Raw genomic sequence first — 27,500 nt, 5'->3', positions numbered from 1 at the left:
TATATATATAAATAAATATATATATATATATATATATATATATATATATATATATATGAGCCTGGTGTTGGCGCAGTGGTTAGGGCAGCGGCTTGGGATCCAAAAGGTACCGAGTTCAAGCCCCGTTGGGCCACTGAATTAATACACCAGGGGGTTGACTCAGCCTGTCATCCTTCCGAGGTCGGCAAAATGAGTACCAGTGCACTGGGCCGGTGTATACCCCGGTTAAAATAGGTGTACCATATCCCTGTGTCGTAAGAGGCGACCAGGGTTGCGTCAGGAAGGGCATCCGGCGTAAAACATGTGCCAAATCACTATGCTCATCATACAGATGATCCGCTGTGGCAACCCCGAACGGGAGCAGCCGAAAGAAGAAGATATATATATATATATATATATATATATATATATATATATATATATATATATATATATATTATATATATATACATACAGATGAAATCGCAAACCACCATTTTTGTTGAGATGGTGATTCAACTCTTTTTCCCAAATGGATTCCTTTACATCTTGAGCAAACCACTTTTTTTCTCTTTCTAATATGACCACTTGACTGATATTAAATCTGTGACTCTGCAGGTTCAAGTGCATATACACAGTAGAGTTCAAAGCCTCTTCATAAGCTGGATGACTATCTTAGTTCATATGGGCCTCAAGGGTTTGCTGAGTTTCAACGATGTAGGCCTCAGTGCATGATGGCTCTCCACATTTGATGCCATAAACCAAGTTGCATTTCCTGTCCTTCTGGATCTTGTCCTTAACATGAACTAACTGACTGAAGAATTCTGCAGGGTTTGTATGTTGTTACAATGCCAAACGAGAAGAAGGATCTTTTCACTTTCTCAGATAGCCCAGCCATATACGGAATAATCACTCATGTCATATTTTCTTGAACGGTGTTCTGTTGTTGTTCACCAGATGTGATGTTGTTTTTGCTTCTTCCCACTTCTAAAAAAGACCATCCAGGGTAACCACACTTACTAACAGCACTCCTGATATTCTCCTTCTCACATCGTTTCCCCTCCTGTGTGGTCAGAATAGTATCTGCACGACGAAAAAGAGTGCGAATGACAGATAATTTATGGGTCAGTAGGAAGTGTGAATCAAACTGAAAATGGTGGCTGGTATGTGTGTGTTTCCTGTACACCTCAAAATCCAAGTGGCTGTCACCATTCATGTCAACCTTGCAATCAAGAAAGGCTAACTGATCATTGTTGTGTGGTTCCTGTGTGAACTGGATGTTCACATCTGCACTGTTCAGGTAGTTAAAAAATTATTGCTGTCCACACTAATTTATAACCACAAAAGTATCATCGACATACCTCAACCACAACTTAGGTTTGGAACCACTGTAATTCTCTTTCCAATGGCCAAGGTCACATGGTGATTCTCAAGCTTCTTCTTCACTTCAACATTTGCAATGACCAAGGTGGGTGGATGCTCGCCAAAACGTCGACTTTACCTACGAGTAAGTCCAGCTTTTTAAATTGTAAACTTTTACCGTTTTATTTCGACTTGATGAATAATAACAACTTGCATCAATATATGTTCATGTGTTTAATGTATTGCTAATGGCAAACCGCATCTCCCTTTTTCCCCTGACTTTGTGTATAATTATTATTCGCTATGTAAATCCCTGCATATTTAAATCTTGCTTCTCAATAACTGAATGAAAACTTCAACACCAAGGAATTTAGACTTATTAGACTTATCATATGTAACCATACAACACTTGTGTTGCTCTTCCTATTAGTACGATTTATTACACAGCTATAATAGCACTCGGTGGAGTGCATACCTCCACCAGACTAAAGAGTTTACGTTTTGTATCCACTGATAGGTCGGGTCCAGATCCAGATCTTCACGAACATTGAATCAATTAGTCCTTGTCATATAACCAACCTGTTCACCAGGTTTTGCCAAAATCCATCCACAACGTTTTGAAATATCGTGCTGTACTGTGTATCGTTTTTGTCCCCATCTCTCAATTGTGAAGAATCACTTTGAAATTCGAGTATCTGGATCCGGATCTGGATCTTCACCAAAATCTACTCAATTTGTGGTCCTCTCCTGTCCCTTTCCACCACCCCTCTCCTGTCCCTTTCCACCACCCCTCTCCTGTCCCTTTCCACCACTCCTCTCCTGTCCCTTTCCACCACCCCTCTCCTGTCCCTTTCCACCACCCCTCTCCTGTCCCTTTCCACCACCCCTCTCCTGTCCCTTTCCACCACCCCTCTCCTGTCCCTTTCCACCACCCACTCTCCTGTCCCTTTCCACCACCCACTCTCCTGTCCCTTTCCACCACCCACTCTCCTGTCCCTTTCCACCACCCACTCTCCTGTCCCTTTCCACCACCCACTCTCCTGTCCCTTTCCACCACCCACTCTCCTGTCCCTTTCCGCCACCCAGTCTCCTGTCCCTTTCCACCACCCACTCTCCTGTCCCTTTCCCCGACCCACTCTCCTGTCCTTTTCCACCACCCACTCTCCTGTCCCTTTCCACCACCCACTCTCCTGTCCCTTTCCACCACCCACTCTCCTGTCCCTTTCCACCACCCACTCTCCTGTCCCTTTCCACCACCCACTCTCCTGCCCCTTTCCACCACCCACTCTCCTGCCCCTTTCCACCACCCACTCTCCTGCCCCTTTCCACCACCCACTCTCCTGCCCCTTTCCACCACCCACTCTCCTGCCCCTTTCCACCACCCACTCTCCTGCCCCTTTCCACCACCCACTCTCCTGCCCCTTTCCACCACCCACTCTCCTGCCCCTTTCCACCACCCACTCTCCTGCCCCTTTCCACCACCCACTCTCCTGCCCCTTTCCACCACCCACTCTCCTGCCCCTTTCCACCACCCACTCTCCTGCCCCTTTCCACCACCCACTCTCCTGCCCCTTTCCACCACCCACGCTCCTGCCCCTTTCCACCACCCACTCTCCTGCCCCTTTCCACCACCCACTCTCCTGCCCCTTTCCACCACCCACTCTCCTGCCCCTTTCCACCACCCACTCTCCTGCCCCTTTCCACCACCCACTCTCCTGCCCCTTTCCACCACCCACTCTCCTGCCCCTTTCCACCACCCACTCTCCTGCCCCTTTCCACCACCCACTCTCCTGCCCCTTTCCACCACCCACTCTCCTGCCCCTTTCCACCACCCACTCTCCTGCCCCTTTCCATCACCCCTCTCCTGTCCCTTTCCACCACCCCCTCTCCAGTCCCTTTCCACCATCCCCTTTCCTGTCCCGTTTCACCACCCCTCTCCTGTCCCTTTCCACCACCCCTCTCCTGTCCCTTTCCACCACCCCTCTCCTGTCCCTTTCCACCACACCCTCTCCTGCCCCTTTCCACCACCCCCTCTCCTGTCCCTTTCCACCATCCCTCTCCTGCCCCTTTCCACCACCCCCTCTCCTGCCCCTTTCCACCATCCCTCTCCTGCCCCTTTCCACCACCCCCTCTCCTGCCCCTTTCCACCACCCCCTCTCCTGTCCCTTTCCACCACCCCCTCTCCTGCCCCTTTCCACCACCCCCTCTCCTGCCCCTTTCCACCACCCCCTCTCCTGCCCCTTTCCACCACCCCTCTCCTGCCCCTTTTCACCACCCACTCTCCTGCCCCTTTCCACCACCCACTCTCCTGCCCCATTCCACCACCCACTCTCCTGCCCCTTTCCACCACCCCCTCTCCTGCCCCTTTCCACCACCCCTCTCCTGCCCCTTTTCACCACCCACTCTCCTGCCCCTTTCCACCACCCACTCTCCTGCCCCTTTCCACCACCCCCTCTCCTGCCCCTTTCCACCACCCCCTCTCCTGCCCCTTTCCACCACCCCCTCTCCTGCCCCTTTCCACCACCCCTCTCCTGCCCCTTTTCACCACCCACTCTCCTGCCCCTTTCCACCACCCACTCTCCTGCCCCCTTCCACCACCCACTCTCCTGCCCCTTTCCACCACCCACTCTCCTGCCCCTTTCCACCACCCACTCTCCTGCCCCTTTCCACCACCCACTCTCCTGCCCCTTTCCACCACCCACTCTCCTGCCCCTTTCCACCACCCACTCTCCTGCCCCTTTCCACCACCCACTCTCCTGCCCCTTTCCACCACCCACTCTCCTGCCCCTTTCCACCACCCACTCTCCTGCCCCTTTCCACCACCCACTCTCCTGCCCCTTTCCACCACCCACTCTCCTGCCCCTTTCCACCACCCACTCTCCTGCCCCTTTCCACCACCCACTCTCCTGCCCCTTTCCACCACCCACTCTCCTGCCCCTTTCCACCACCCACTCTCCTGCCCCTTTCCACCACCCACTCTCCTGCCCCTTTCCACCACCCACTCTCCTGCCCCTTTCCACCACCCACTCTCCTGCCCCTTTCCACCACCCACTCTCCTGCCCCTTTCCACCACCCACTCTCCTGCCCCTTTCCACCACCCACTCTCCTGCCCCTTTCCACCACCCACTCTCCTGCCCCTTTCCACCACCCACTCTCCTGCCCCTTTCCACCACCCACTCTCCTGCCCCTTTCCACCACCCACTCTCCTGCCCCTTTCCACCACCCCTCTCCTGTCCCTTTCCACCACCCCCTCTCCAGTCCCTTTCCACCATCCCCTTTCCTGTCCCGTTTCACCACCCCTCTCCTGTCCCTTTCCACCACCCCTCTCCTGTCCCTTTCCACCACCCCTCTCCTGTCCCTTTCCACCACACCCTCTCCTGCCCCTTTCCACCACCCCCTCTCCTGTCCCTTTCCACCATCCCTCTCCTGCCCCTTTCCACCACCCCCTCTCCTGCCCCTTTCCACCATCCCTCTCCTGCCCCTTTCCACCACCCCCTCTCCTGCCCCTTTCCACCACCCCCTCTCCTGTCCCTTTCCACCACCCCCTCTCCTGCCCCTTTCCACCACCCCCTCTCCTGCCCCTTTCCACCACCCCCTCTCCTGCCCCTTTCCACCACCCCTCTCCTGCCCCTTTTCACCACCCACTCTCCTGCCCCTTTCCACCACCCCCACTCCTGCCCCTTTCTACCACCCCCTCTCCTGCCCCTTTCCACCACTCCCTCTCCTGCCCCTTTCCACCACCCCCTCTCCTGCCCCTTTCCACCACCCCCTCTCCTGCCCCTTTCCACCACCCCCTCTCCTGCCCCTTTCCACCACCCCCTCTCCTGCCCCTTTCCACCACCCCCTCTCCTGCCCCTTTCCACCACCATCCTCTCCTGCACCTTTCCACCACCCCTCTCCTGCCCCTTTCCACCATCCCCTCTCCTGTCCCTTTCCACCACCCCTCTCCAGTCCCTTTCCACTATCCCCTTTCCTGTCCCGTTCCACCACCCTCTTTCCTGTCCCGTTGCACCACCCTCTTTCTTGTCCCTTTCCACCACCCTCTTTCTTGTCCCTTTCCACCACCCTCTTTCCTGTCCCTTTCCACCACCCTCTTTCCTGTCCCTTTCCACCACCCTCTTTCCTGTCCCTTTCCACCACCCTCTTTCCTGTCCCTTTCCACCAAAATCACGAATCACTGCTCATCTTCACTCTTTCATTCCTCTTTTTTCCCGCCTTTGGAATAAACTTCCTCACTCTATTCTTTCCCATTCTTCCCTCCAGGCTTTCAAAACAGCTGTTCACCACCACCCCTTATCTTCCCCCATCCAAATCCTCGATCTTTTCTACCCCCGATAATCCACCCAAGCCCACTTCCTTCAATTCTCCTGCTTTCCTTCCTGAAAGTCCCTGTAATGTCCATCTTCTCCTCGCCATGTTCCCCGTCCCATCCCCATCCCTCTCCCTTCCACAGTTCACCTGTGTCTGTTCCCCAATGTTTTGTCCCTTCCACTCCCACCCCTCTTGTCTCATGCCTCCTTGCTGTGAGTTGTGTGTTAGCTCTCATACGAGCCTCGACCAAGGTATACAAAAAAAAAAAAAAAAAAAAAAAAAAAAAAAAACTCTCTTTCCTGTCCCTTTCCTTGTTTGGGGGGGTTCAACCTCCCCCCCCCTTCCCTCCTCGTCGACCTCTTATAGTCCATGGGCCCAGGCATATATCGGTACCATCTGAGGAACCAAACTTTAGGACTACTAAGTTATTGGTAGGGACTATATGATTATTTCAATATGTGATAACCGTTACAGAAGAGCAGCTTAGTGTATGTATTTGGCATTTTTACCATTTTACCATTCTGAGATATTGACGTTTTGGGGGAAAATAAAAAAAAACAAAAAACCAAGGGCCACTGAGAGGAAGTGGCAGAGCTGAAGTCCACGCAGGAGGAAGCAGACACCTCAATGCTTCTGCATGCTCTGCATGCAGCAGAGGCTGGGTACAAGGCTGTGGTGATCACTGCCGAAGATACAGATGTCCTCTTGCTGTGTCTTGCCTTCAATAAGGACATCCCATGCCCCGTGTATCAGAAGTGTGGTACGCAAACCCGCACACGGTTTCTAGACATTGACAAGCTTGCTAGATCGATGGGAGACAGTGTCTGTGATGCCCTGGTTGGACTGCACGTGTTCTCCGGTTGTGATACAGTCAGTGCTTTTGCAGGCCGGGGAAAGATGGGCGTCTTGAAGCAAATGAATTCGGATAAGGCCTACCAAGAGGCCTTCATTCAGCTCGGTCATTCATGGGAAGTATCCACCGAGCTCTTTCAGAAGCTGCAAGTGGTCACCTGCCACATGTACGTGCCGTCTACCAACACCACGAAAGTCAATGAACTCCGACATCAACTCTTCTGTGCCAGACGGGGAGAGATAGAGTCCAGTCAGCTTCCACCATGTGAAGACTGCCTCTTCATGCACGTCCTCCGTGGAAACTACCAGGCTGCTATTTGGAGGCGCTGTCTGCAATGCCAACCCTATGTTCCAAGTCCCAAGGGTTGTGGATGGACCACTGATGATGACGGGAAGCTGGCCATCGAGTGGATGCAGGGTTCTCCAGCACCGGATGCAGTGTTACAACTGCTTTCCTGCAAGTGTGGACGGTCGTACAAACTTCCAGACTGCACGTGCCTTGCCAATAGCCTGAAGTGCACTGACATGTGCAAGTTGCGAACCTGCAGCAACCAGCCCGCTGATGTCGAGGAAGAGGTTGTAGACCTCAAGGACTCTGATGCTGATAACAGTGATGAAAACTAGACTACTGATCCATGGTGTGAATGTTTTGGCACAATCACAAGGACATTCATGGCTAGAAAATATGCATGAGTAAAACATAGTACATAAACATGCCACACAGTAGCATGGTGAAATGTGGATTATCCGTAAATTTCACATTTTGGACATTTGTTGGCACTAGGGTAGGGGAAGGGCAATTCCTTTAACTGTGGTAAAAACTTGTAAAATGTTCATAAATGTTTTCCTCATACAACATGTGCATGTTGTAGGCCACTGCGGTTCAGTAGCACTACCCAGGGAACTTGTATGACAATATTACAAATTAAAATGTAGTGAAAATCACGAATCAGCAATATTTTGATAGGCCCTATTGTGCACCCCTTTCTGCCATAAAACAAATTCTGCCTTCAGGAATGACAGAGGATTATTCGGATGGTATAAATAAAGCATTTCAGACATGTATTTGTGGGTTGCAGTTCATTCTAGCCCCATGTGGAAACAGCAATTGCATCATTTGTGAATGTTTCTGAGTTTGCCTTTTCGCTTTCATTATGTGGAGGGTGGGTACATTCCAGAGATGATAACTACCAATAAGCTGCCAGTCTGCAATGGTTATCACATCAAAATATGATCTATATATATACACCAATTCAAAAATCATAACTGGATTGGTTTCCTTAGATGGTACCGACAAGTGGAATTTCTGGCCTGGGCCCATGGACTATTAATGAGTGCAGATTTTGATGCGGCGATACACTGTGGTACATCACTCGTGATGAAGGTTATGTTCATGTTTCATAAAAATTGTGTGTGTAGTTTTGGAGAAGAAAGCAAATACCTCTTTTTTTTGGGGGGGGGTCAAAAAAACCCCCGTGGACCCCTTTAATGAGCGCATATTTTGATGCAGTCAATACACCTTCGTTCGGCATCAGATATGAAGCTTGTGGCCAAGTTTCATGAAAATCCTGTGTTTGGTTCAAGCAATAATGATTAAAGTGTTTACTCACTCACTCACTCACTCACTCACTCACTCACTCACTCACCTACGGACACTTCGATCACATAAGCTCACCTGACGAAAATCGATGTGAGCTAAAAATTGGAAACAGTACCTGCTGCTGCTGTTTTTTTATTTGTAAACATATTTATCCCTTATAGCCTTTTCCTTACTTTTAACTACCTTATTAATTAAATTTTAACCCTCTTCCAAGTCCAACTTCTTCCACCACCCTCTCCAAACCTCATGTCTGCAGCTTTTGTCACTGCTTCCTTTGCCTCTTTTTGCCATTGCTTACCCATACCTTTTCTTGCTATCTCCCTGCCTGTTACCTTGAAATTCCTTAAAGACCTTTTTCACATTGTAAGACATTAAGTTTTCAGAGAAACATAATCATTAGAAAAGTACTAATACCAGAATCTTTAACATGTCGTGTGTTTTATAAACTTCAAAATACATATTCCCTTTTTACACATTAGAGATTAGACTTTTCCAACATGTGTAGAATGTCACACAGTCATGCATTTCTGCCACACTTGATGACCTGTTGAAATTTGAAACGGGTGTAACCAACTGGTAATTTAACCTGTTAACATTTTTGCAATGTTGCATGTTATGCATGCAACCATTAAAACCCTTTTTTGCATCTGTTAGATGCAGTAGTTTTTCACCACTGAGGGTTAAAAAAAAAAAAAATCCATTTCATTTTTCAATTTTTTTTTTCCTTTCAGGTGAACCATTGGTCACACCGCCAACCCCAGAATTTTTGAAAGAGTCCCTTCTGGGAAAAACGGTCACCCATGATGCTGACGTCTCATCACTTGAGCACGGGAATAGGAGGTCTCCTCTGGTGAGTTTGTGTATTGTGTACCCCAAACTTATTTTCATAACATTTATATCAGTGAGTGAATGCATATACAGGGTGTGGCAAAAATATGGGCCATGTTTGAAATATAAATATATTTTAATTATAGAAGTCATTTGTTCAACTGCATTAACATTTGTAATGTACAGGCAATGGAATTTCTTCAGAATACATGGGTTTTGAAAATGATGTCGGTTAAATGGCCCCCTTGGCAGGTAACACATTCTGCTGTTCTAGTACCCCTTATAACCTTCACAAGAACGTCTATTGGAATTGCCTGAATTTCACTTGAAATGTTTTCTTTCCGTTCATTGAGTGTGTATCGCCTGTTCCTGTACACTCTGTCTTTTAATTATCTCCACAATAAATAATCAGGATGGCTGAGATCAGGAGATCTGGGAGGCCAATTCACATATCAAAATCTGGAGATCAGCTTTCCATGAAAATGCTGTCGCAACAGTTCCATACGTTGCCTTGCGGTGTGGCATATGTGACATCTTGTTTCATGAAAGCTTTCCACACATCTGTTTGTGAAGCCTATAGTACAGTCAAAATGTCGAATGACCTCCCACAAATTGCAACAAAAGCAAACTCAACAGATTTTGATTCCTGGATATATCCTCAGTGACAGAAAAAAAGTCCTAAGGGATCCTCCAGCTGGAAAGTCCTGAAATCATGGAAATCTAATATGGCCGCCACCCGGCTTCGGGGGAAATGAGAAAATTGTAAAGATTGATATTTTAATATGTAAATATATGTTTTTCTGCATTCTAATTGTTTACAGTTATGGTTAATATATTGATATACAAGAATAATTATAAATAAGTGAAATGTATTGAGGGTAAAATAAAAAATTATAGCTTTTTTTTGTCTAAAAATGTCAATTTTTTGTCCCCAAAAAAAAATATTTACCCGATACTGATTTTGGCTCCTGGACCAAAAAAAAATAAGAAATGTTGAAGACACAAGATGAAATCAAGTCTATGGCAATACAATATAATTATGTAAATCATTGAAACATGACGAAATTCACAATTCCACTCGGGGCAATCACATCTGCCTGACGAAGATTTCGAAATGAAAATGAAATTTCGCATTAAACTCAGAAACTACATCCATTATAAACTTACTATACATGTTGAGAAAAATCAAGCGTATTAAAGTTAGAACTCGACAATGTCGTCATCATCCTCATCATTGTCACATGGAGTGTTTGTGCAGCCAGAGCCCCTGCAGTTTCCACAAGCTGGAGTGCACCCAATGTTGTGCTTCTTGCATGTGCATCTCATGGTGCTACATTCATCCTGGCAGTTGTACCTAATGACATGTAACATCTTTTCAGGAGCTGGAGCTATTGATATCTGAAGTGGCACAAAACCCTCGTCACACTTCTGCCAACCCCAGTCTGTGGAAGAAGTATGCAAGTCTGACGTCTTGAAATGAATCAAAGACCACCTTCAAAAGCATGCCGAGTCTGCAAAGATATCTTCTAGAACTTCAGCGCTCTGGGTTCAGTATAAGGACATGCTAGACATTCCACACAAATACATCTGAGCAGAGCGCACTGGGATCTGGGCACTACATCTACAGGCCATCCAGGAAATGCTGCCTTACCTGGCAGCCTCGGGCCACAACCTGTATGCCAAATCTGCGAGGGTGTATCTGCAGCAGATGTCCAACCTCAAAACTCAACATCCCAATGTCCAACAACGTTTTGATGAGGGGTTCCATGTGGTTCGACGAAGTGATCACCTGTGGGCAGGTCTTTCATCTCACCTGATCATCGAACAAGTTCTGATGAGAAGTTTGAAGACCAGCGGGGGGCTCACACAAGGGCGAGGAATGACAGAGCAACAGCGGCTGGTATGGCTACTATCAATGCCTGCCTGTGCAGAAATAAAGCAGGCAATGCAGGAGCTCACAGGTGTGAACTACAACACTGGAGAGCAGAATAAGGACATGACCAAGGCAACACAATCTTGTGACTGGAAGGACACACTATTAGCTCTTCAGTATTTACAGGAACGGAATCCATTCAGTTGTGATCCACGTCTGAGGAACATTGCCACTGGAGTTCATGCACACCCCACCGTCAACGTCGATACAGCACATGCTGTAGGAGCAAAAATATTGAAATCTATGGATGGGAAAACACCTGCCGAGTACACATTTAAGAGGAAAGACTAAGTTGTCACCCTCGGCATGAAGTCATCTGTCAAGATTGATGGAGAGCAAGTCCAGGTTGACCCACAACTCCTCTTCCAGAGACTGATCACTGTTGCACAGACAGCAGAATAACTGGAGTCGGCCTTCAAATATAAACTGTGCAGCTATCCACCAGCCCTCTTTGATTCCTCTCTTCAGGTCCGAGAAGCACACAAGCCAGACTTTGCTGATGCCATCTGGGATCTTCTTGGATCCAATGTCCCAGCCGATATTCCCAATGATGGGCAACAGTATGTTTTGGATGGGGGGGCAATTGTTCAACGCATTCCATGGTCTCGTGGATCTACATGCAGAGACATATGCCACCAGTACACTGATTATGTAACGAATAAGTACGGAGATGCCATAGTCGTGTTTGACGGTTATGAGAGTACCAACACGAAGGACATGACACACCAGAGACGGTCGAAAGGGAATGCTGGCACTACTGTGACATTTACAGCTGACATGCGTCTCACAATGAAGAAGGAACAGTTTCTTGTCAATAGGCAGAATAAACAGCGATTCATTTTTATGTTGAGTGAAGAGCTTCAAAAGAAGAACTGAGACACACCATGACTCAGGGGATGCTGATCTCCTGATTGTACTAAAGGCCGTGCAGTCTGCTACTGTCATCAACACTCTGTTAGTTGGTGATGACACAGACCTCCTCATCCTCCTATGCTACCATGCAAGCTTAGAATCCCATGACCTCTCCTTTTGTCCCGAGCCAAAGAAGAACACGAAGAAGCCTTGCATCTGGAACATCAAGGCGACAAAGAAAATGATTGGTACAGACATATGAAAGCACATACTGTTTCTACATCCAGTTCTTGGGTGCGACACGACATCTCGTCTTCATGGGATTGGAAAGGGAGCTTCCCTCAAAAAGTTCAAAGCAAACAACACATTCCGTGAGCAGGCCAAGGTTTTTGATACATATCCAGCTTCCGTATGTGATGTGGCAGATGCAGGAGAAAAACATTGGTGATAATCTACAACGGAAAGTCAACTTGACACCCTGGACACCCTCCGGTATCAGCGGTACTGGGACAAGGTGGCTTGGAGCTCCTCTCACGTGCAACCACAGACTTTACCACCAATATCAGAAGCAGCAAAGTATCACAGCCTGTGCGTGTATCTGCAAGTCCAAGAATGGAAGGGATGTGCAGATGAGCTTCTTCCGACAGACTGGGGTTGGCAGAAGTGTGACGAGGGTTTTGTGCCATTTCAGACATCAATAGCCCCAGCTCCAGCTCTTGAAAAGATGTTACGTGTCATTAGGTGCAACTGCCAGGCTGAATGTAGCACCATGAGATACACATGCAAGAAGCACAACTTTGAGTGCACTCCAGCTTGTGGAAACTGCAGGGGCTCTGGCTGCACAAACACTCCATGTGACAATGATGAGGATGATGACGACATTGTCGAGTTTTAACTTTAATACGCTTGATTTTTCTCAACATGTATAGTAAGTTTATAATGGATGTAGTATCTGAGTTTAATGCGAATTTTCATTTTCATTTCGAAACCTTCGTCAGGCAGATGTGATTGCCCCAAGTGGAATTGTGAATTTTGTCATGTTTCAATGATTTACATAATTATATTGTATTGCCATAGACTTGATTTCATCTTGTGTCTTCAACGTTTCTTTTTTTTTTGTCCAGGAGCCAAAATCAGTATCAGGTAAAAAAAAATTTTTGGGACAAAAAATTGACATTTTTGGACAAAAAAGCTATAATTTTTTTATTTCACCCTCAATACATTTCACTTTTTAGGTCATCTCTACTGAGATGACCTAATAAAGCCGGACCAAATATCCATCCGTACGTCCGTCCGTCAACAATTTTTATTTCCGATCTTGATGAAACTTAGTATGTGGGTAGAGGTCGATGAGTGTTGCACAACGATATAACTTTTGTCCGGGGTCAAGGTCACGAGGTCACGTGAGTTATAAAAATCGCCATTTTCAAAACCTATCTAGTCTGCCATTCTACAAGATATTCGGCAACTGTTTATTGCTTATGATAGTAAAAAATATTATCTTGTATCTAACTGGACAGATTTTTGAATTTCCGTCCCGTTTGGCCGCCACGTAACCTGTAAGATGGTCAAAAACACCTCCCGGTACAAAGAAAACTTTTTACTTCTGATCTTGATGAAATTTCGTATGTGGGTAGAGTCGATGAGTGATACCCAACGACATATTTTTTCCCAGATTCGAGGTCAGGGTCAAGATCACGAGGTCACGAAAGTTGTGAAAGTCGCCATTTTCAAAACCTATCTCGTCTGTCATTTTAGGAGATATCTGGCAACGGTTCATCGATTACTGAGATGAACTGAGATTACTGAGATTACTGAGATGATTACATCGATTACTGAGACGATTACTGAGAAAAAACATTATAGAGATGACCGTCACCCCCATACGGGGGTAATTTTTTTATAATTATTCTTGTATATCAATATACTGACCATAACTAGAAACAATTAGAATGCAGAAAAACATATTTACATATTAAAATATCAATCTTTTCAATTTTCTCATTTTCCCCGAAGCCGGGTGGTGGCCATATTGGATTTCCATGATTTCAGGACTTTCCCCCCGGAGGATCCCTTAGGACTTTTTTTGTGTCACTGGGGACCTATCCAGGAATCAAAATCTGTTGAGTTTGCTTTTGTTGCAATTTGTGGGAGGTTGACCAAATATTTCTGCTAAAATGCCTGTACCACTACCCGATAGGATGGTGGGAGGCTAAGACCTCTTGTAGTTTGTTTCTGAAATTGGTGCCCCCAATTTTGAATGGTACCTCAAAAGTTTATTTGACCCCTTCGGAGTATGAAACCACCATTTAGGTTTTGTTTTTTTCCTTCCTTTTTTTTTTCTACCAATGTCGGAGCTGCATCTTAGAACCGGCTGGGACTTTCGGAATGAAATTTTGCATCAATAATAGGAATAAAAAGTATGCTGGGTTGACATTTTTTTGACATGACCTATTTTTCAGGTCATGATCTAATTACAGAAATTTTTACTTTTTTTTGACCATAACTTGAACAATTGTCCGATCTGAACAAAATTCCCTCTAGATAGCCTCGAGTTAAGCATGTTTACATTTAATTTACATTATGCCCTCCAAGTTAAAGAACAAGGTGAAACTGTGGTCTGGGGGAAAGAAAACAAAAACGTGCTTTTTGGCATTGCTCAATTTTGCCATTACAGAATCTCAAAGACTGCTTTACCTTCTAAGATGTTCTTGCATCATAACGCTGGACCTACACTGTAGTTGTGAACTTGATATTCGATTTGTGTCCTTGACCTTACTTTCGGATTGTGACCTCATGAGCACGCACGCACGCACGCACGCACGCACGCACGCACGCACACACACACACACACACACACACACACACATACATACATACATACATACATACACGCACATTTACCAGTGTTTAACAAAACTTACCAGTATGAAGTGAACATGTGAGCGTTTTCATCTTGACTAACCACCATTTGTTGCTATCTTGTCGAAATCGCTCGCACAAGGTTGGAAACTACACTGCTCCATAATTCCCCTGAAAGTGTTTCCATGGCTAATTTTGTTTCTAATAGTTTCTTCAAAATCCCACTGATCAGTTTCAACATTCTGAGAACCTTCTGATTTGCTGATGACAGTTGAACCAGTATCGGAATCTTCTTCTTCTTCTTTCGGCTGCTCCCGTTAGGGGTCGCCACAGCGGATCATCCGTATGATCCGCATAGTGATTTGGCACATGTTTTACGCCGGATGCCCTTCCTGACGCAACCCTGGTCGCCCGAATCAGTATCGGAATCTGAGCTCAAAATACACTTTCTATATGTAAGCCATCATTTGGATCAAGGTAGGTTCATGGTGTGACATCACTGGCAAAAATCGAAAATCAACACTTTCGGGCTTTTTTTTGGCACTTTGGGATTGACAAAAAAAAAAAAATTCCAAAACATTTTCCCAACAAATTACACCATAATTTGATTTTCTATGGTTTTCAGAAAAAAAAATTGCACTTAGGTTCCCCTTTAAGAGTGTTTATAGGTTTCATCATGATCTCTGCAAGCAAGCAACAATAATTTTTAGATTGGCTTCATAAACTTTCAAAGGTTGCAGTATAAATGGATGGCTTACCAATGAAATGTTTAAGAACATTCCACCATTGCATTCTTAAATCTAGTTACAGAGATAATATTTAAAATAAGATTGAAAAACAAAATATGGAATGGCAAAAATTTTTTTTATTGTTCAATAAATTCTTTCCTAAATCGATGCATGATGAAATGAGAAGATAAATACAAGCAACAAAAGACATATGTAAGAAAATGAAGATAGAGAGCAACAAAGTTTATATTTCTGAATGTTCATCTTTTTATGCTTTTGATCAATAAATCAATGACAACCTCAGTGGAAAATGTATGAATTTGCATAAAAAGTGTGAAAATGAATTTGCAGCACAAATAATACCACATACCCTTCAAGGTTTTAAAATACATAGTCATTTTCAAAATGGTGTTGACTAACTGAGTTTGTTGGTCAGGCTGTTTAAGGGTGATGCTAATAGATACTGTTTGTTTTCCCCATGCACCAATCGATAAAATCTGTTGAATAAATTCTGCAGTGTCCATGGTGATTCAGAATTAACAGCCATGGCATCCTATCACAATGCTGGGATGCTTGTTTCTTCAACAATCCTATTGAAATATAGGTCACAACGTAACACCCAAACTCTGTGCAGATTATTACTAGGACTAATGTAAAGGCTGGAAGTGGAGCAGATATGCACCCAATCACCTCATTGTTTCTTACTATCAAGCTGTGTTTTTAGTATTTCATAACTTCCCAGTTTCTTCATTTTGCCTCCCCAGCTTTTGACACCCCGTCTGCCTGAAGCACTGCTGACAACTTTACCTCCAGAATTGGACCCTGTTTCCTAACTTGAGGTAGGTGATTTATGATATCCAGGTGTTTTTTTTTTTACTATTTTGACAATTTTTTAGTTTGGATAAGCAATGAGTAAATATGTTTGTGTGATTGAATTGTAACTCATAAACTGTAGGCTCAGTTTTAATCCCAGTTGCACCAAATTTCATATGGTCATGGTAGGAGAGCAATTTTATTGATGTAAGAGCAGTAAAATGTCTCAATCGTAACATAAGCATTGTGACTCAATACAATGTGAAAAGGATTCAGTGAAGTCCAAAGTAATAGTTCCTAAAAAAAATTATTTACTTCACTGACATTCTTCATTCTGTGTGAGTGTGAATGTTTGAGTTTGAATATTGTAATTACCCGACGCAAGCAAAGTGAAAAGTGGGGTTAAGCAATTGGTTCATGGCCCTCTGTCCGTCCTATGAGTTTATGATCAAGGAACAACTTATTGAAATCGAATATTATATTTTGAACACGAATTGTAACATGATTAGGAAGACAAGTTTGCCATTTTACCGTGCATTGGCTTTGAATTTGTCCCGATCGCGCATGCGCAGAGAGGAGTGAGATAATTTTTTTTACACTCTGCCTGCCTGGAAATCAAACAAAATTGAAAATCATTCAAACAGGAAACTTACTGTTTTTAAGGACATCATAAAGGACCCAAATAACAAGCACGAAGAACTAATGTAACGTGTTAGATCGGGTGATGTAATAGACTCTGGGTAAAATGGCAGTAAAACACAGAATTTATTTATTATATGCCTTTAAACTTCTTTAAACCTTTATTTAAACTTATTTATATACCTGAACACTGTAGAACACAATCACTTTCATAATACTTCCAAGAACCATGCTCTATATCGATGTATAGCATGAGAGGGCATGGCATGTGAGTGGTTCAAGGTGAAGAAGATCCCGATTGACACTACGTGTGATGGTGATCAATAAAGCCTCCATCTATGAAACTGTAACTTCTTGTCTTATTACAGTGTACGAGGTGTGTTCAAAAAGTATCCAACCTTAATTTTTCGTGCGTAAACAAATGAAGCTAGGAGGCGTGGTTTGGTGCACGTATGTAGGCAATCCTTATTGGTATGCGTGAATATTTTCCCGCCTGCAGAAGCTGTCAGTCGCCGACAGACCGCCGATGAGTGAGGAAGTGTAAGTGAGCGCGGTCGGATTTTCGTTTTTGACAAAATGGCGGATCACTGTGGTCTCATCGCCAGTGATCACTGTGTTGAAGAAGTTGGGATCGCTGTTCACAGTCTCCAGCATGTCCTCCAAACGGAGTTGCTTCTGCTCGATCGTTAGCAGCTTTGGCACGAACTTCGCTGAGATTCTCCTTAAGCCCAAATCCTCAGTCACAATGGAATGAACGGATCCAATGCTGACGCCCGCCTCGTCTGCAAGTTCTCTGATCGTGATTCTACGATCCTGCATCAGCAGGGTCCTTACTTGGTCAATGACGATCTCATTTCGGGATGTTGAGGGCCTACCAGAACGTGCTTCACTTTCCACTGATGTGCAACCATCTTGAAGCGGTTGTACCACTCTTTTTTTCTGTGTGGTGCCCATTGCTTCGTTCCCGAAGGCCTGTTGAATCTTGCGGATCATGTCCACTTGGGAATTGCCAAGCTTTACACAAAATTTGATGCAGTAGCGTTGTTCAAGTTTTTCCGTCATTTTGTCAAAAATGAAAATCCGACGGCGCACACTTACACTTCCTCACTCATCGGCGGTCTGTCGGCGACTGACAGCTTCTGCAGGCAGGAAAATATTCACGCATACGAATTAGGATCGCCTACATAAGTGCACCAAACCATGCCTCCCTAGCTTCATTTGTTTACCCACGAAAAATTAAGGTTGGATACTTTTTGAACACATCTCGTATAAGGGTGATGTATTTTAGTGCTTCAGTAATGCTAAATTTCTGGGTTTTATTTTTTATGAACTTTAAAACCATTATTTAATTAAGATTGAAGTATTAAACTTGAACACTGCATGGAGTATCGTGCTCTCTGAACTCCCTTATTATTTAAAGAATGCCCAGAGCATAAAAGTAGTCTTGTATAACTGCGTATTGGGTTGAAGAAGGTCTCAGAGACCGTAGGTATCTTGCGAGTCCTGCATTTTCCTCAACCCCCCACCTCCATTTGAATGATTATATAGCCTCCATACTCATTCTTCCTGTAAATTTAGGCTGCATACCAATAAGGGGCTGAACTATAATGAGTTTGTGGATGGATTGTGCTGCATGATTATTGACAGGTCAAGCTAGATTAGATCTGTGACTTGCTACAGGTTCCATGTAAACCTGTACTAACCTGTTACATGGTCGGGTTTTCGGCGACGAAACCGTCTCCCCCGCCAGGTTTCCTGATGAGAGTGTATGAATATGGACACCCAGCAGGATGAAAAACAAAACCTGTCAAATGGCAGAGGAGCTCCTTGTGAGCCAATGACCATCCAATATCTAGTGCCCCTAACAATCAGCGGACGTCCTCCTGCAGTTGGGTTACTTTTTATAGGAGGTTGATGGCAGGGTTTGCTCTCCAGCCACCATAAACACATGATTCCGCAAAACCCACAAATGCAAAGAAAACTGAAAACCCACTCAGTGGGAGTGAAAACCCATAACTGTGCTGTTGCCCTTCGCAGGGCAGCTCACCGGGTGACAGGATTGGGGCAAAGCCTTTGGGACCCCTATTCCTTTGTGATTGGAGGAAAAGCACAGGGGGTCATTCCGTGTCATTTCAGCTGGGGATTGCGGTGACCCCCTCGGATTTTTCTGAAAAAATTCTCAAAGGTACCTTAACATATATGAGGAAGGTTTGCCAGGTGATAGCTCAAAATTCCAAGTAGTGTCCGAGATATGGCCCTACAAACACCCAAAGGGTTTCAATTCTGGCAGTCGCGAGTTGCAGATTTGTATCTGAAGCATTTTTGGAAGGCTCTACATTCCAGAGTTTTACATTCTAAAAATTCACACAAATGGTGCTTATTAGTGAGGCTTTCAGAATCTGACATAAAAAATGTTCTACTTAAAATACTTTTTAAGATAAGTACTCTCAAAAGTAGTGATTTGTAACATGCAGTCAAAAAAATTGGAGTTTTCAAATTGCTGCCAACAGTCAGTTTATTCATAATGAAGAATTTTGTTGCCTGATTTACATTATCTAGTGACTGGATCATTTACACAAGAAAACTGAAACCTTTTGGAGCAAAATCTTGGGTGCTATAGGTGTTTGAACTTTGCTCCAGACTCAACGACACTGAAATTTACCCCGGTTTTACCCCAAGTGTTCACCATGTTGACAGTTACACAGCTCTTTTAATTTTTTGTCACTTAAAGACGCATACATAGGCACTATGGTAGACAATTCAAGAGTTGTTCTCAATCCCTTGTATTTTTAAACGATTTTTATAAAGGCCCACTATTTAAAAAAAACATGTTCGATGAAAGATGTAGAATAAAAGCAATAGGTGTGCTTTTGAAGTGGAAGCCATGTCAATAATTCATAATTTGGCACCACAATGATCAAATTGTGTTTTTTGGTCGGGCGCAGGCAGACTACCGAGAGATTTACCTCGACGGAACTCGTACGGAAACGAGCCGCTTAAGCAGCTCGCTCCGTTTGCGATTGCCGAGCGGATTATTGCCAAGCCCGTCGGACACAATTCTCTTATCGGTTATTAAAAACGAACTATATTCCGAACTTAATAATGGCAGTTCAATTAAGGGAAGAGGACGTAACGAGCAGGTTAACATTCACACAACGACATTTATTATTATAGCACGTATGCAGGCATGCACGTATACAATTAGGTGAGGCAAACACGCATGCATTTATTCAAAACAAACAAAAGCAATGCAATCAACAAATGCACGACAAGAAGAACTACAACCGTTGGTCTATTTATTATGCACAATTACTTAAACAGGTTTCATTAAGGACACGGCGCCACATCTCTCATACAAAAACCCCGAAAAGAAAGAGAAGGAAGGAAAACGTGACCGTGTGGTGAATCCTCGGGGCCCCGTCCTCCTTCTCCCGACCTCGTCAGGACAGACCTCTGCTGGCATCTCGGTGCCTCCGACCTCATCAAGACAGACCTCTGCTGGCCACTCGGCGCCTCAGACCTCGTCACGACAGACCTCTGCTGGCGTCTCGGTGCCTCCGACCTCGTCACGACAGACCTCTGCTGGCGTCTCGGCACCTCCGACCTCGTCAGGACAGACCTCTGCTGACGTCTCGGCGCATCCGACCTCGTCAGGACAGACCTCTGCTGGCGTCCCGGCGCCTCCGACCTCGTCACGACAGAGAGAGAGAGAGAGAGAGAGAGAGAGAGATAGAGATAGAGATAGAGATAGAGATAGAGATAGAGATAGAGATAGAGATAGAGATAGAGATAGAGATAGAGATAGAGATAGAGATAGAGATAGAGATATATATAGATATTAAGCGCGCGATTCTCCTCAGCACTTCTTTTATAGCCCCTCCCCTCGCCCCCTCCCTTTTCCCAGCACGTGAGGGAAACTTCCATAAGAAGCCGTTTTCCCGCTCAATCGGGGCCGTTTCCTCGCCGCCGCGCCCATTCGTTATTAACCTCCGCCATCGAAGATGGACGGAGGTTACTGTTTTCATCCGTCTGTTTGTTTGTTTGTGAACAGTATTAAGGAAAAATTCCTGGACGGATTTCGACGAAACTTGGTGTGGGGATTAGGTATGGCCCAAGAATCATGCCATTATATTTTGGACTTGGACTAGAGTCCAATATGGCCGCTATGGTGGCCATTTTGAAAAAAATATTTGAATTTTTGTTTTTGCATTTCCACATGTTTTAAGTGATTTCCAACCAAAAAAAAAATTTGTTAGAGAAAAAAAAACAAAATTTTGCAACTTTTTTTCAAAAATTTTTTCGATTTTGTTTGAAAATTATTTGAATTTTTTTTTTGCGTTTCTACATGTTTTAAGTGGTTTCCAACCCCCAAAAAACAAATTTGTTAGAGGAAAAAAAACAACAAATTTTGCAACTTTTTTTTCAAAAAAATTTCGATTTTTTTTTTTTTTTTTTTTTTTTTTTGGCATTTCTACATGCGCGTCGATCTCGTTTAGTTTATTAATTCGTGGTTCAGTAGAGTCTGATCCGTTTTGACCTACAATGAATAGGATATCAGGTTCACTTAAGTGACCCAGCAGTATTGGTAGCGGAGGTTTTGCGCTCTACCGAGTGCTCCCCCTCTAGTTGCTTCTTGTTTTTCTCCTGCACGTGCTGAGAATCCACTTGCAGGGTTGGGAGTCTCCTGCGTTGGCCGGCGGAGTTGTTATTCATTGGGGTGGGGGGGGGGGCTGTTCTCCCTCGACGAATGCCAGGCTTCTGGCAACCGTGTGCTGAGGTGGAAACGCGGTGGTGGTTGTGGTGTTTGTAGTTGTCATAATAGTGGTGTGGCTGGCGTTTTGTGGTGGTCATGATGGTGGTGTGGTTGGGTGGTTGTGGTTAAGGTGGTTGTTGTGGAGAAGGTGGCTGTTGTGAAGGCAGTTGTGGAGAAGGTGGCTTTGGTTGTTGATGTGGTTGGTGGTGGTTGTGGTGGTTGAGATGCAGTTGGTCCAAAATAAAGATGGCAAAAGAAAAACACTACCTCAAAGATCACAGCCCGGTTGCACGAATATTTCCCTTTAGACCTCGGTGGGGAAATCTAATCTGAACACACTTATCGACATAACTGATCTCTCGGCTACCTGAATGGTGTTCTGTGAATTTCCACAACCGCAACACTACCCCCTCCCCTTTTTACAGACTCCTCCCAAGTCGTCAAATTTTTGTGTGCCTTCATGTGTAAGTTCTCCCCAAGTACGATTTACCTTCAGATCCCTGAGTGTGACATTTGGTGTATCTGTGTCCCAAAAGTAAATAATCTACGGGCTGAGTTACTAACTAAACAAACTCACTCATACAGATGACTTAAATAAATTGCGGGCGCTAAGACACACATGCAGGGGGAGCAAAACCAATTTACAATTTACCTTAACCTTAACTTATAAATTTACACTAAGCATGGCCCAGGACTGATGGACTCTGTGGTAAAAAGGCACGGCAATGTCAACGGTATTTTGAGGATGAGCACTCCGCAGCTGAAGGTCGGATGTCTTCGGGGCCTGTTCAAAAGGCCCCGTTGTCTGTCACAAAACCTTTTTATGTCTTCAGCTGCTGAAGGCATCTCACCCCAACCCAGCAGCTATGCGCCATCCCACAGGCCATTCTTGAAGCAGGGAGCCAGGCTGCTCAAATGCAGTCTCTGGCTCATGAAACAAATGCAGGTGTTGTACAGGGAATGTGGCCGGCTGCCCAATGCAGTCTTAGGCCTCCCCCTTGAAATGAGTGCAGTGAACACAAAACAGTGCACGGGCTGCACCAATGCAGTCCCATAGTGTGGTTGCCTATAGGGCAGTCCCTGCAGCTCGTGAGATGATCCTGGCACACATGGTAATGGATGGTGAAATGGGGCAAATGCAACAACAAGAAGGGCTTGCAGGCATGGGGTCAAGGCAGAAGCAAGCAGACAAGGCATGGCAAGGCCGGCACAGGCCGTTGTAGCAAAACACAGGCCGGCAAGTGAAGCTGGCCGGCCTCTTGTCTCCTTCTGGAGGTGTGTGGAGGGAGTGCGGTGGTGCTGGCCACTCGGAAGGCGGGCTCGGACCTACCCTACTGTCTCCCTCCCAACCTATCGCCTTTGCCTGTCTCTGTCCATACCCACTCCCCTTAATTTTCAAAACACAAATTTAGCCCCAACTTATATTTTTCATTATTCTTATTTTTTTTCTCTTTATAAATCGTCTCCCTAATCCCCTTTATCGTCTCTGTCCGGCTAACCTATCATGTTACCTAGTCTACTCCCAACCCCTATGTTCCCTTCCTGGAGGGGAATAAGGCGAGAGCTCGCGTCCTGTCTTGAGGCCCAATGAAGCCTCAGAATGGCCTCCTCAGATCGCAGCGATCTAACCCAAAGTGGGTCCAGCGGCCCACAACGAGCAAAGGGATGGATGGTGCGGAGGGGTACACTTTCCTATCTACCATAACATTATTAACCTTAAACTACCCCGGAGCTTTTCAAAAGCGCCTGTCGCTTAAACTATTGGTTCTACCAAACAAGATTCCCATCGCCTGTGTTGGTGTCCTTTCAAATTTGGGCCTTGCCCTCAAATTTTCGTCTCGTGCCCTTGCACGGTCTCGTGGCTTCCTTGGCAGGAACTACCCTCTGCCGATTCTCCGACTCTGGCACCCCCGAGCCCTGCAACTGTCTCCGAGCCTACCAGCTCCCTAAAATTTGGGGAGTGCCCTCCCTGACTACTCCCCCTCTGCTCACGTGGCAGGCTGGTGCCACGGGCCCCTCTCCTGGGTGCCCGTGCCCACGACACTGCCCACGTGGCTATTGGCACCACGGGCCCCGCATCATGCGGGCCCACCCTTGCCCACTACGCCATCCCGGCCCCTCTTGGACCCTTGGCCTACCGCTGCCGACTCGCCCGGTGCCCGGGGTACCCACTAAGCGATACTCACCGTTCGCAGCCACGCTCACAGCCATCAACAGTGCTCCTGCACCCCTCCAAACGGGTTTCTAGCCTACATTCCCACCAACAGCAAAACGACCTCCATTTTGTCAATTTGACTAACCCACCAACTCACTTTACACTGACCCCGGGATCCCTTGGGTGGGAATCACTCCTCCCCCCCAATCACTCATCGCACCATGCATTCTACATTCGCTCCATACACACAGGCCCGCTGGCCCTCACTCACTCATCAAGTACATTTTCCATTCCATTTCTCAACTCACATTGCTGAACTCTGCCATTCTTCTCTACTGGAATCCCTCATCTAACTCGTGCTCCCTCGTCATCCCTTCCTATATAGCACGTCGTTTTAACACTACGTAGCTAAGCTTCGTCCCCACTACACATCCAAAGTCTGTCCATGTCCTCAAAAATCCCCTTTTCCATCCTAAATCTATCCTAAAATCCCTCTAACTAATCCATTCCACGGGCTCCATGAGGACTTATCCCTGCCCCATGAAGCCGGTCTAACTAACCCTTCCCCCGAACTAGTTCCATCCTTTGCCTCCACAAGTGGGTCTTCCACCCCTTGCCTGGGAATCCTGTTTACCCGAAACGGGGAGGCTTGCTTTTCTCTTCGTTTTTTTTCTATGCGCCCACCAGCACGGCAACTCGCAACCTGCGCTCTTTACCCGTGACGTCATGGCAGCTGTTCGCGCTTCGCGCTCCTCGTCCCTTATCGGATGGTAACTTCCGGCAGGGATTCCCCTCCTGCCGGATTCCAACCATGCAGCCACGACGTCACCCTGCGCATCCCAAGCAAGCCTCGCGTTTCAAGGGGTTCCCCACGCGAGCACACGTGCTCTGCTCATCGGACATTTACACACACGCTCGCCTGGAGAACCCATCCGTTCCAAATTCACTATCACAGCCTAGCTTCTGTCCGTCCGCGGGATCGGCTAACATCCACCGCGTGCGTTTCCGGACCGGATTTCACTCTCGCAGGCGCGCACGCGGCGGCCTCGTGCAAAGCACAGCACGGACCTCGCACGCGCTGCCGTGCGAATCCGGCACGGTTACCAAAACAGCTACGGCCGCTATTTGGCCTTCGTCCCTTGTCTGTCGCCATCTCCGTCGCTACTCAACACACGCACTTCTGCGTACCACGACGCTTACACAACTCGACATGACAATCGGACATGCGGTTGCAGTTTCCCGCATACCAACCGTCATCTCCCTTACATACAGCGACCTCACACGATAATAAAGAAAGATTCCTCACACCCTCTTACACACGGTGCTTCTCTCACGCTCGCCATTTCACTCGCACACGCTGTTTCCCTCACACACAGTGCTTCTGTCACGCATGCCATTTCACTCACACACGCAGTTTTACGTACACACCGACTCTATGCGTGCGTTTCAGCACGCATTCCGCCACACTCGTAAACACACACACACACACACACACACCAGAACAACCACGCTGGGAATTTGTGCTACCACAAGGGGTCCCGGGGCCTTCATACCCCCCAAGCTCCACGTGTACCAGTCCACAGCACTCGCCCCCTCTAATTCGCAAAGCTCGACCAGACTCACCTGGTTGTGATCCACTTCAAGGGAGCATAGCGTCTCCCTCCGTTCCTGAAGGAGGCTATCCTACTGCTTTCACCGGGTCACGACACACGACACCCCCATTGTCCCTCGCAAACTCCATGTGTGTGCATTTGTCTTTAGTTTCATTTAATACACCCTCTATCTCCCGTGTCTCTGTTACTTCTTTTACTTTCCGCGTCTCCCTTGTCGTCACTTCTACCTCCTTTATTATCTTTCTCGTCTCCACGTGTCTCTCCCGACACGTCTCAGTCACCACATTTAATTTTTCCCTCTTTGTCATCGTCACTCTCTCTGTCATGACTTTCGCCCAACACGTTTCCCGCATTGTTGTGTCGGCGTCTCTCGTCATGACCTCCCCCGTTTCCATCGCAGGGCCGACACAATCCACACTCCCCCCCCAGCTCGTTCGCTCCAACACGTGGCGCCGCCATTTTGCACTCCACCGTCCGCACTTCGTCGCACGCAATCGCCCTTATGCCCGCCTGCAGGCCTCGCCCCACGCGCTGCATCTCACCCCTCATCGTTTGCATATTTTTATCCATGTTGTTTTTCATTTCGTTGCTCGCTTTGCGTGCATTTTCTTTCATTTCAGTTTTTCATTTTGTTTTTCATGCTTTGCGCATTTGCGTCCATATTTTGCATCATATGTCTCATCATTTCCATTAGTTGTTTCATCTTAAGCGAACTCAGCTGAATCGATCCGCCATTATGGTGTGCGGATTTGCTGGGGACAGGGAGGGGCGCTTGTTGGGGGTGTTCGCGCGCCGCTGCCCCCGTGCCCATTACGGGTTCTGTGTTCGGTTGATGGGTGTGTTCAACCTGCATGGGAGTGCTTTCGTCCTGAGCCATAGATTCTACATTATAACATATTCCTAAACCACCCTGCGCCTGCTCGCCTTGCGCTGCCATTTTGCGTATCGGAAATAAAAAATTTCCACGCTTGTAATTTGGGGGAACACATAGGGTCGCTCTTCACACCCTTGATCCGATTCCCGTTAATTTGGTTTGGAGGCGGGATGGACTTTAATCCCACTCCTGACACCAGTGCTGTCGTTTCCCGTCCGTCGGCGTGCGAGCGACCGCTTTTAGCCAATGGCGGCCGCTCTCGCCCACCAAACGGGCAAACCTAGTCGCAGCTTTCGGAACAACGCCAAAATCCAGGTACGGGTGTGTTTTAAGCACACCACAGCCTTGTCAATACTCTACCCGCGCGCCAGGGTCCGATCGCCGAATGGTCGATTTACCTAATTAATCGCGCGGGCAGACTACCGAGAGATTGTACCTCGACGGAACTCGTACGGAAACGAGCCGCTAAAGCAGCTCGCTCCATTTGCGATTGCCGAGCGGATTATCGCCAAGCCCGTCGGACCCGATTCTCTTATCAGTTATTAAGAACGAACTATATTCCGAACTTAATAATGGCAGTCCAATTAAGGGAAGAGGACGCAACGAGCAGGTTAACATTCACACAAGGACATTTATTATTATAGCACGTATGCAGGCATGCACGTATACAATTAGGCGAGGCAAACACGCATGCATTTATTCAAAACAAACAAAATGCAATCAACAAAAGCACGACAAGAAGAACTACAACCGTTGGTCTATTTATTATGTACAATTACTTAAACAGGTTTACTTAAGGACACGGCACCACATCTCTCATACAAAAACCCCGAAAAGAAACAGAAGGAAGGAAAACGTGACCGTGTGGTGAATCCTCGGGGCCCGTCCTCCTTCTCCCGACCTCGTCACGACAGACCTCTGCTGGCGTCTCAGACCTCCGACCTCGTCATGACAGACCTCTGCTGGCGTCTTGGCGCCTCCGACCTCATCACGACAGACCTCTGCTGGCGTCTCGGCGCCTCCGACCTCGTCACGACAGACCTCTGCTGGCGTCTCGGCGCCTCCGACCTCGTCACGACACACCTCTGCTGGCGTCTCGGCGTCTCCGACCTCGTCACGACAACGACCTCTGCTGGCGTCTCGGCGCCTCCGACCTCGTCACGACAAACCCAGAGAGAGATAGCTTTAGCGCGCGTGATCTAGAGAGAGAGAGCTTTAGCGCGATCCAGAGAGAGAGGGCGATTCTCCTCAGCATGTCTTTAATAGCCCCTCCCCTCGCCCCCTCCCTTTTCCCAGCGCGCGAGGGAAACTTCCAGAAGAAGCCGTTTTCCCGCTCAATCGGGGCC

At 46.6% G+C, this 27,500-nt stretch overlaps 1 protein-coding gene across 4 annotated transcripts in view; it reads left to right on the top strand.

The window, feature by feature from the left end:
- LOC147015544 (uncharacterized) overlaps positions 1–27,500 on the top strand; it is a 98,782-nt gene that overhangs the window by 64,212 nt on the left and 7,070 nt on the right. For all 4 annotated transcript variants that reach the window (XM_085850379.1, XM_085850382.1, XM_085850380.1 and 1 more), the window contains exons 8-9: positions 8,836–8,954; positions 16,072–16,146. In XM_085850379.1, coding sequence (XP_085706505.1) covers positions 8,836–8,954; positions 16,072–16,140 — 188 coding nt within the window. In that variant the 3' untranslated portion in view covers positions 16,141–16,146. The remainder of the gene's footprint in view (positions 1–8,835; positions 8,955–16,071; positions 16,147–27,500) is intronic.

Source organism: Eptatretus burgeri, chromosome 12, assembly GCF_056783735.1.
Source record: "Eptatretus burgeri isolate ZD-2024b chromosome 12, Ebu_testis_v1, whole genome shotgun sequence".
NCBI classification, from domain to species: domain Eukaryota; kingdom Metazoa; phylum Chordata; class Myxini; order Myxiniformes; family Myxinidae; genus Eptatretus; species Eptatretus burgeri.
This window is presented reverse-complemented; position numbering and strand designations above follow the sequence as displayed.